Below are 11,251 nucleotides of genomic sequence, written 5' to 3' on the forward strand. Positions count from 1 at the left end.
GTAGGCCAAGTTTTGCAATTTTTTGTTTCTCAGGAATACTTTAGCTTTTTTTGGCCCTTTGTGCTTCTGTTTAAGTTTTTTAGAATCAGCTTTTCAAGTTCCATGAAAAGCCCAATGCAATATTGATTGAAATTCTATTAAAGTTGTAGAAGAATTTAAAGAAAAGTGAATTATTTTGATGTTTAGATATTTGCCACTGCAAAGTAACATTAGATTGGTTAGCTTAAATAACAAGGAAATTGATTTTCTCACAGTTCTGGATAAGGATGCCAGCATGATTATGTTCAGGTGGGGATTCTTTTCCTGGCTTACAGGTAGCCAGCTCCACCCTGTGTCCCACATAGCAGGGGAGAGAGATTTCTTTCTTCTTCTGAAATCTTATACAGCCACAGTCCTGTTGGATTAGGGTCCCACCCTTCTGAACCTCAATTGATCTTAATTACTTCCTAGAGACCTTATTTGAATTGTTACAGTAGAAGTTAGGGCTTCACATGAATTTTGGGGGGTTGGGTGGGGTAGGACATTAATTCAATCCATAGCAGAGAGCCAGGTTGGACTGATGAGAATTCTGGCTTTGTCTTCTCATCCACATTTTCCATACTACTTATACAAGTGGAGGTGGGATTAAGAACTATGGCAGGCAGCTTGCCTCACCAGAGTCGTCTTCCTTTCTTGATCTCCAGTTGAACTTTATGGTATAGTATGGCTTGTCCCCTTCCTGAAGTTGTTGCTGGTATTTTACAGAGTTGATTCATTTGGTATACTGTTCTTTATTTTGTTGGGTATTATGGTAAGTTAGAGCTACAGTTCACAGCAGGCATCAGAATACATCCAAGCAGATTAAAGAGTTAAATGTAAAAAAAGGTTCCATAAACATTTAAATGAAAACATTGATGACACATACTTCTTTTTTTACCTAATTGGAGGACTGTTTAAACATAAAAGCAGAAATATAAATTAAGACAATAAAATAAGGCTTCTTTTGCTTCTCAAATTGGTAATTCTTTGCTTAAAGCTGATGGAAATATAGTAATCACGCAGTATGTGTTGTTAGTGGGATCTTAAATTGGTGTATCTTTCTGGAAATCATCTGACAGTATAAAAATATACATCAAGCCTTAAGTATGTTCATACCCAAAGATACTGTTCCCATAATACCTAACGACCCAGCATCTTTTGCTGAGTGCGTTGGAGAGGCAGGCTAGCACAGATAAAAAGAGCCTGGAATTTAATGCCTGCTCCACCTTAATTTACTCGGCAACTTTGGACTATTTTGTTAACCTCTGTCTTAGGTTTGTCATCTGTAACATGGGGATAGAGTTCTTGTGCAGATTAAGTGGCATCTAGTTGATACAGGTGTTACTTGTTTTATTAATGTTCATAAAAACACTATGATCTCAGTTGTTAAAGATGCAGATTACAAAATATAAAAGGAATTGTTGCTGGGTTGTGGAAGTATTGTTTTTGCCTGTATGCTTTTTAATGTTTTCTGATTTTATCAGAAAAAAAAAGGTTGTTTTAAACCTTTACGAAAAACAACCATGCCATTTGTGGAGAGTTTGTACATTTTTTTCTGTAACTTTACAAAGTTAACTGGTGTGACCTGTTAAAGCTAACTTCGAACTACCGTTTGAAGATATCTAATCTCTTTGCCTTTAAAGACCAAGCAAATAAATTCTATAAGTTCATCTGATATTTGATTCTTGAATATCCTATCCCTTTTAAATCTGTAGTCCTCTCTTGAGTTGCTCCTTAGCCCTCTTGCAGATTTAATCCAGGCTTTAAGAATCTGAGTTATTTACATACACACCTTTTGAAACTGTTATAGTGTATAAAGGTCTGGCTCCTGAAAAATACAAGGTTCAGTATTCTTTTCTTGTACATTTACCCAGCTTTAATCTCAAGAGTTTTAGCTGTTGATGCTTGTACCTACATAAAAATCTTGAAAATGATATTTGAGTATTCAGATATTTTGTGCCTCAGAAATGTGTTGCTGTAGCAACATTATTTTTCTTAGTGTTATTTAAAGTAGTTTTTGATTCCTCATTTATATTTTTAAAGCCTAGTACATTTCTTATATTTTCACTAGGTAGAAAAATGTGAACATAGGAACTCTGTTTTAAGCAAGTTTATAAATACTTTTCTAAAATTAAGGTCAATTTGAATGTGTTCAAAAAAAGGCAATGGAGAGAACTTAAAAGCAGTCTTTTAAATACATGGGTATGGTATCCTAAGTGGTAGATATATAAAGACTTTAATGCATATAAAGGAATATGTTAATAACTTTGAACATGAGAAAATCCCTTCAGTTTTTATCAGAAGACATGATCATTTAAAAATAACATGTTCATTGAATTTTTAATGCATTACTGACTTTTTTTAAGTGTCAGATAAGTGTACCCAAATGATTTAAAGTTGGTAAAGAAATCACATTTTTTCTTTTTATATTCAGTTATGAACATAATTTAAAAGTATATTTTGATATAATAAATCAGCTTGTATTTTTAATGGGTAGGTGTGTGTGTGTGTGTGTGTGTGTGTGTGTGTGGTAAAATTTTAAAGACTGTAAATTTACCTATAATAGTAACTCATTTATCATTGCTTCTTTAGATTCCTTAACTTCAGGCACATCTCAACTTTTTATTTATCCATCTTCCATTCCTTGCCAATAGTGTTGCGCTTTTCTACAATTTTGGAAAATCTTGGAAATCAGATCCAGGGATTATTAAAGCTACAGAAGAACAAAAGAAAAAGGTAGCCAGATAGAATCTAACTAGTCACATGTGTTTAATTGCCAAATTATCAATATTTATACCAGATATTAGAGTACAAAGAAAGAAACAATCTTTTAGAACATTAAAGGAGTTTCAAACCAAACTGAGGTTATACATAGTTGTTGCTCACCCTTGGTACTCCCAAATGCCTGTCCTTGCATTTTCATGACATTTTAAAGTTTCATGTATTTCCCCTTTATAAGAATTGTAATTGCTTTGAGGAATGAGTACAGCATTTCAAACATCTCTGAAAACCCTCAGCAAATAATACAAATTCAGTAAATGTTTATCAAATGTGTAATTGGAAGGTCAACAAACTGGTTGATAGTTCAGATATTATGTTTCCATTACATGTATATATTTATGTGTATTTTCAATAAAAATATATGTGTATGTATATAAAAAATCCTGGGCACCCCCAGGTGTACTAGCCCAGGTACTTTAGCAAACCAAATGTACAATTCAAAGGTGTCACAAAAGTAGAGAATTCGATTAGACTGGAGGCAGTTGAACTACGTTCAGAGCTATTTTATCCAATCTCTGAAAAAAAAAAATCCTAATGAATTATTTCTGTCCACAGGAGTCTAAAACACTAGCAAGTTCTTAGGGTCTGATCCTCCCTTTTCTGGCCCTGTAGAGATTGCTGCCCTTATGCTTATAATATTCTTCAGACTTCAATACTAATTGGTTTGCTGGGTTTTCTTAGTCATAATACAGTTCTGAAGATTCAGTTTTTTATTAAACTTGAGTTTATTTTCATATCTTAGTGATCAAAACTTACACAACCAATTCTTAGGATAGGTAATGTAGTCTTATTGTCAGAGGAATAGTCCCTTAAGTTTAGAGTTGGGTTTTTATATACTCAAGAAATAAAATTCCTATATTCATATTATAATGAAATAGTAGAAGTAAATGAATAAAAAGATTTTATTACTTTGAGCTGAAAATATTAATTAAAAATGAACATTTTTATTGATTCATATTGATGGCACTATAGTTGGTGAACATTGTTAGTTTTGAATAAAATATATATTTTTTTAAATTTACAGACAATAGTTGAACTTGCAGAGACAGGAAGTCTGGACCTCAGTATATTCTGCAGTACCTGTTTGGTAGTATTTTTTTCTTTATTCTTCCTTCTCTCCTCCTCCCATAGCAGTGGCATAGCATAGAGGGGTGGGGAACAGGAGAACAGCTTCTTATGCTGAGCACATTTCATGCCCCCCGAATGTGCTTGCTCCCGTGATGGTAGACCTTGACTATACTTCTGATTCAACGTGTATTAATTCTTAATCTCTTCTTCTTAATGTAACTCAACAAAGAAAAATCTAAGTAATAAAGTATTAAAAAAATCAAAGGTTTATTATAATTTCCTAATAATTGTTTTCCTAGATATTTTAAGAAAAAATTAAAAAAAAAAAAAAAGAAAAAATTTATTCTTATATTTAAAGGTCACAGGGGGGAAATCTGTTAGATAACTTTAAGACAGCAGGGCCTCTAAAATGGTTCAGTTTGAGTAGTTATCTCTTTGTATTAGAGGATTCAAGCAACTTTGAGCACTATTTTATCATTGATGTTAAAAGTTGTCATCTTCAACCAGGTCATAAAGAAAGATATATATGAAATTAAATAACATTTACTTATGGAATCAGGTATAGTAATACATTGTTTATGTTGTTACTATACATATTGCATTTCTATAGAATAATACTATTTTGTGTTTTAATTATTTTCTGCTAATTTTTATAATCAGTTCTTGAGAAAAATATATAGACTGCCACAGTGGTTAAACCATATTTTCCTACACGGAAACAGAAATAATCCTTAAATCATACCTGAAACTGAATGTCCTTTTATACCTTTAAGTTGCATACTGCCACTGAACTAATGTCTTAAAATGTAAATAACAAGAATTGACTTGGTTTGAGATTTGGGAATATGTCTTTGAAATGGAGCTCTAACTCTCCAGATTCTTTAAGGTGTTCCACCTAACATTCCTTGACCAGTTAGGATTTTGAATATTCAAAATGTATATTGCTTTACTCTAGAGTCCTGACTAGATTCTTTTGTATTGTCAAGTATTCTTTAAGAAGGTTTCTGTTTCTGTGCTTTGCAGTGGTTAATTTACAGGCTTGGCACTTTACTGTTAAGAACATTTTTATATTCTCTGGTTCTCTGGACATAAAGCCAAGTATGCACAAAGCCAAGCATGCATTGCTGATATGTTTGCCATATGACAAACAAATTCTTTTGTAGAGTCACTCAGTGTTGTTTCATTGTTAAATAAATACCTGATGGCAAGAACAAGACTAATTTTATCATAGCATAAATGTTTTATTATATATTATGTTATTCTAAGCCATGTCCTTGTAGATAGATAATTCAGTCATGTAAAGAAAAGAGCATATCATATTATAAAATAATTCAAACTGATAGAGGTATTTGACATTATATGGGTATCCTTCACTTTGATAGACAAGACCCTAATAAGACATGTAAATAAAAATTTCCAAAAGGTGAATTACTCTAAGTGAACCAAGGAGCCTACCATGTTCAGTAGCCTTGTGTCAGTCTTTGTTTAGAATTCATTGACAAGTATTACCAAAGGAGAAGTGTAGCTGAGGGTTACAGCTGAAGTAGCTGAAGTGGGGGTATAATTTGTTTAATGCGTCCTTCTTTCTCCTAAATATATTTAGTTTCATATCTGTGGTGAAGAATAAGTGAGCCTTTTGTTTATAGGATCCACAGATCATTTTAGTACACCTAAGAACTGCATAGTCAACCTATGCTTTTTCTTAGTGCCTCAAAATGGTATATAACCTTATGCAAACTGGTGGAGAAAAGGCAGTGCTTTTATTGAAACACTAATGAAGGATATTACAAATTTCGTTTCTGGCATGGGTTAATAGCTAGCTCTTGTCATGGATCCAGCATTAAGACTAGCAGCCCTCCAAAGATCACTAATGAGGTCTTTATGCACTTGGCTGATTCAGAGTAATAGAGAGTGAAACATTTCACAACACCTAAAACAGTAAGACATCATAAACATGAATTCCTTATTGCCTGTCAGCAGCTGAATAATGTATTTTATGTTTTTGCAAGTAATAGGGGCTACCTAAACTTGCTAATAAGCGTGGTGTACGTTCTTAGGTGGCTCATGAAGTTCAGCAGGGGAGATGCTATACCTTAATCTGAGATCTCAAGAGCCACTGAAAGAGAAAGATGTGTACACTTACTGATTTTTGCTAGATTTGTTAACTTTGGGAAGACATTAATGATTTTGAATTTTAAAAGCTGCTTTTATTCACTTCTAATTTGGCCTTCCTCTCTTACTAAGGAACAATTTCATTTTATTAAACAAGAGCCATATCATGACCATTAACCACAATAACTTTTCATTTAAAAGCCTGGAGAGTGAGGTTTTTATTATTCAGAAACTCGAGGGATGTGAATTAAATATAGTACCATTCATCGCAACAACAAAATGGTTTTTGATTCTTAATTATTTTTGTCAAGTGATGGTTCTACTACATTCTGTTTATATTCCACAGTAGCCTTATCCTTTTTATCTTTGTTGCAGTTGAAATCTCATTAAACAAAACAGTAGTGGTTTTTATTTTATTTTATGCCTTTGGAAACATAATTTTGTTTCCTTCATAATTGTATTTTGAGAAAAGAAATGTTCAGCTTTCCTTTCTTCCATGTAATTCCTTTCATAACCTTTTAAAATGCTTATTAACAGATACGGAAACCAGTGAGGTCCAAACATTGTGGTGTGTGCAACCGCTGCATAGCAAAATTTGATCATCATTGCCCATGGGTGGGTAACTGTGTAGGTAAGTTTTATTAATAATATCTAAGTGCATTGTTCTTTTAAGTTATTCTAGGTAACTAATGAAGTACAGTATTAAAGTAGATGATAGAAACTTCATTCCTACATCCTACTGTAGCCTTCTTCTCCCCAATCCTCATGCCTCCCCCACCCCCCCACCACTAGAATATCATTCTAGTTGACAAAGAGCAACTCACTTGTGAGAAAGAGGGGAAAAGTTATAAAATCAGCATCTAGAAAAGATTGATATTTCTCTATCAATTCTTTTTGGTGCCTACTCTTTCCTATTTTTTTTTATTGGGTTTAACAGTGAAATCAACAAGGAGGTAGATAGTATTGCTTTTTAGTTAAACTGGAGAAAGTTAAGGCAATAAAAATATTTGGATGGATGTTATGTACAGAAGCAGAGAAGAATGACAGATAAAAACTCTGTATATACCTCAGTGTTGAAGAATGGTGTGGTCTCAGGAGGTCAACTTAGTGGTCTGAGAGATGGCCCTGGGTTTTTATGAGGTAACAACAGGAAAGCATTGCAAAGATTGCATGACTGATGGGGAGAAGCCTTTAAAAAGTTGGATTGTAAAGTTTATAAAAATAAAGATAGAATAGGTTATGTTAAACCTCACAAAGCAAACAGTAGGTGTTAAAACTCAGAATTTGTTCCTTGGCATTTGACTTCAGAATGAATATCATTGTGGTCATCACATCTTTGTAATTAAAAGAATTCTTATTTTAAGACTTTTAATAAAACATTTATTTTCCTGAAGAACATTTTATAAAATAAATAATGTATGTGATTATTGTCCAAATTGTATCATACCTTTCATGACGTTCTTTTACCCTATCCCCAAAGGGTGTATTTCCAGTTGTTTTTTTTCTTACCTGAAAAAATTACTTCTGTGTTGTTCTCTAGGTGCAGGCAACCATAGATACTTTATGGGCTACCTATTCTTCTTGCTTTTTATGATCTGCTGGATGATTTATGGTTGTATTTCTTGTGAGTACAATTAACTTTTTATTTTCTTAAAACAAATGTATACTTTTACCTACCATATTAGCAAAATAGGGTAACAAGTCTTTTAACTAAAAATTATGGTTTGGGGCATTTTACTACAATAAAACAAACAAAAGATTAGATATAGAACTATAAACAGGGAGGCCTGTCAGTTAAGCAACTGCCTTTGGCTCGGGTCATGATTCCAGGATTGAGACCCAGAGTCACGAGTCACAAGTCACCAGTCAGGCTTCCTGCTCAGCTGGGAGTCCGCTTCTCCTTGTCCCTCTGCCACTCCCCCTGCTTCTCACTCTCTGTCAAATAAACAAAGTCTTAAAGAACTATAAAGATATTCAATATATAATATAAGCAACAGAATTCAGTTAGCTATGTTTTAATATGTGTGTCCTTTGAAAAACATTATTAGTTTAATAGACTTTAAAAAGCTTCTGGGTGAAATATAACATTTTTCACATCACGTGCTTGCATTAGTAGCTTACAGATTTTGTGACTGTGCCAGTTGCTCTTTCATACCAAACAGTTGGGAAAATACAGTTAACTTTGCACAGAACTTGAAATATTTCAGAGTAAGTTGTAATTATTGCCTATTAGAGAATATTAAAAGGTGTTAGAAGATCCTTTTTATTTATTTTTTTAATTTTTAATTTTTTTAATTTTTAGGAGATACTTTTTAAAGAATAAATTGTCATTCACTTGATCATATGGGCATAGGGGCAATGATGGGTTTTTATTGCATTGAGAACATGATTTGAAAAGAGTTTAAATGAAGATACTAGTTACTAAGCTTCAGGTCTTAGCATAATATGTGTTAGATCCTGGCTTAAAATAAGATGTGGAAGGATGATTTCCTAGTCCCCGTTTTCACAGATATTAAGAATAATGTCTCTTACTGCCCTAATGAAAAAGGCTCCTTCCTCATATAGGATTAATAGAAAGATTTGGTCAAAGATCTTGACCTAATTTCTGGCCCAACACACCTCAGGGAGAACATGGTCCTGCTAACAGTAGTAGTACTCACAACAGTAGTTTTTTAAGGCAGCATCTCTAAAAGAAGAGATTTTTGTTTTTGGAAAAAGCCCTCCCTCACCAAGGTGATCTTGTGTTATATGCCACCCCCCAAAAAAATCACTTATATACATATCATCTTATGTTTGTATAAAGGTAATATTAACTATTGTATGTATGCAATGCCAATCAAATAAAAACTGTGTATTCTTAAAGTACTGTAGGGTTGTTTTTTTTTTTCTTTTTTTTTTGATTGGCTGGTGCGTTTTTCCATTTCTGTCTTTGCTGTGTTTTTCCACCAGTTATACACTAATCAGTATACTAATTTTTCACTAATTATGGGGTTATTTAGAGTATAAAAATTTGCATTCAAAGTCATCAGCTAAATCTAGACTTTTGGATCATGGTTTCCAAGCAGTGCCTACATCAGATGCCTTTGTGAGGTGGTTGGATGATTATTGAGTAAATGTGAACCTTCTGACCTCATTTTAGACTGGGGACTCCACTGTGAGACCACTTACACCAAGGATGGATTTTGGACATATATCACTCAAATTGCTACATGTTCACCTTGGATGTTTTGGATGTTTCTGAACAGTGTTTTTCATTTCATGTGGGTGGCTGTATTACTCATGTGTCAGATGTACCAGGTATGTACGTGATTGGTTCTTCAGTGCACTAAAAACAGTGCTTCATTCCTTGTTAAAAGACAATAATGAAGTCTCTTTCTTAATCACTTCTACTTTCCAAGGATTAAAATTTTCAATTCACTTTTCTTAATCTTCCTTTATTCTTTCTTTACTTTTCCTTTGCTCTTCCTTTCTTTTCCTTTCCTTTCTACCTCCCACTTTCCTTCCCCCTCTCCTTCTTATATTATGAACTTTGTTCTTACATTATGATTTTTCAGTACTGCTTTTGACAGAACTTACTTCTGTTCCTGATTCAGATAGAGCCATTTGGATATAGGTGTGAGCTTAGATCAATGATGCCATTAGTTTTGTGTTTATTGGGAATGTTTTATTATCTACAAATATCAGTATTTTTCAAGAGCCTTTTTTTAATTAAGGATTTTTTTAAAAGCTCAAATTTTTAAGGGGCTGATGGAAAAGTGGTCTATGTAAATAGTGTCCATCTCTCCCCGTGTACAATGCCAGATAACCTGTTTTTTAAACATTTTCCTATTTAACTGGCTGCTTTTCACAGGAGTCAAAGTGATATCGTGTAAACTAGTTTGATGATCTCCTCATGGAAAAAGCAAAAACAAATGTCATCATTTTTCTCTCCATCCTATTCCTCTTGAATATTAACTTATTTTACATTAATATTTATTTTACATCAGAGAATTAATGATTTGCTTTTTCTTACCTCTTAGATATCATGTTTAGGTATTACTACAAATGAAAGAATGAATGCCAGAAGATACAAGCACTTTAAAGTCACAACAACATCTATTGAAAGCCCATTCAAGTACGTACATGTTTATAAATTTAGTATTTTCTTTTGGCATATAAGTTAGCAAATATCTAGTGAATATGTCAAAGAGAAATATTTTTTGGGTATGTCAATAGGATATGAAACGTTTCTTTTGCTTAGCAATATGTAAAAGAGCTCATAAATCCTACTGCGTTCTAGGGTTTCTTCCAGACATAGCAGTGGTTAGTTTACCATAACTTAAAAATTATCACATTAACTGTATATAAATTTGTAGCATTCTTTTTTCTTCATTGCACAATCCAAACGCTATTGATTTACTAACAGTTAGTAATATAATGATAATGTATAATGATAAACATGTATCATTATACATTAACATTCAGCTTTAACCTTGCAGTAAGTTTTTACAAATTTTCATTGACAAATGTATCCAGAGAATTGAAATACGATTTAAAAAATACAATAATTGAAATTCATATTTAGGGAAACTTCTCAGTGCAAATTATTGTATTTGCTCTGTGCATGACACAAAAATATCCATACGCATAGTTTTATTTTTCCTTTTTCTAATTGAGGTATAATTGACATATAACATTATATTAATTTCAGATGTACTACATAATGATTCAGTATTTGTGTATATTACAAAATGACCAGCACGATAAGCCTGGTTAACATTTGTCACCAAACACAGCCACAGAATTTTTTTTCTTGTGATGAGAACTTCTAAGATGTGTCTTGGCAACTTTCAAGTATACAACAGAGTATTATTAGCCATAGACATTACATTATATCCCCATGACTTACCAATTTTATAGCCCTAAGTTTGTGCTTTTTGACTTCCTTCACCCATTTTGCCCACACTCCACCCTCTTCCTCTGCCAACCACCAGTCTGTTCTGTGAGCTTGGTTTTTGTTTATTTGTTTAGATTCCATATATAAGTGAAACTACATGGTTTTTGTCTTTATCTTTCTAATTTATTTCACCTACAGTAATGCCCTCAGTGCCTATTCCTGTTGTCACAAATGTTAAGATTTCCTTTTTTATGGCTGAATAACATTCTGTGTGTATGTATGTGTGTGCCATATATGTGTGTGTGTGTACGCACATACATATGCACACACACAACACATTTCTTTATTCATTCATCCACTGATGGGCACTTAGGTGGTTTCCATGTCTTGGCTATT

The 11,251-nt window shown here is 33.0% G+C and overlaps 1 protein-coding gene across 6 annotated transcripts in view; it reads left to right on the forward strand.

Moving 5' to 3' along the window:
- Window positions 1–11,251, forward strand: part of ZDHHC17 (zDHHC palmitoyltransferase 17) — a 189,731-nt gene that overhangs the window by 73,295 nt on the left and 105,185 nt on the right. For all 6 annotated transcript variants that reach the window (XR_012005673.1, XR_012005674.1, XM_072772849.1 and 3 more), the window contains exons 11-16: window positions 2,630–2,754; window positions 3,824–3,886; window positions 6,517–6,610; window positions 7,520–7,603; window positions 9,119–9,276; window positions 9,999–10,093. Coding sequence is in view for 4 of the 6 variants with exons in the window: in XM_072772849.1 (XP_072628950.1) it covers window positions 2,630–2,754; window positions 3,824–3,886; window positions 6,517–6,610; window positions 7,520–7,603; window positions 9,119–9,276; window positions 9,999–10,093 (619 nt within the window). In the remaining 2 variants the exon portion in view is untranslated. The remainder of the gene's footprint in view (window positions 1–2,629; window positions 2,755–3,823; window positions 3,887–6,516; window positions 6,611–7,519; window positions 7,604–9,118; window positions 9,277–9,998; window positions 10,094–11,251) is intronic.

This window comes from Canis lupus, chromosome 13 (assembly GCF_048164855.1).
Source record: "Canis lupus baileyi chromosome 13, mCanLup2.hap1, whole genome shotgun sequence".
NCBI classification, from domain to species: Eukaryota; Metazoa; Chordata; class Mammalia; order Carnivora; family Canidae; genus Canis; species Canis lupus.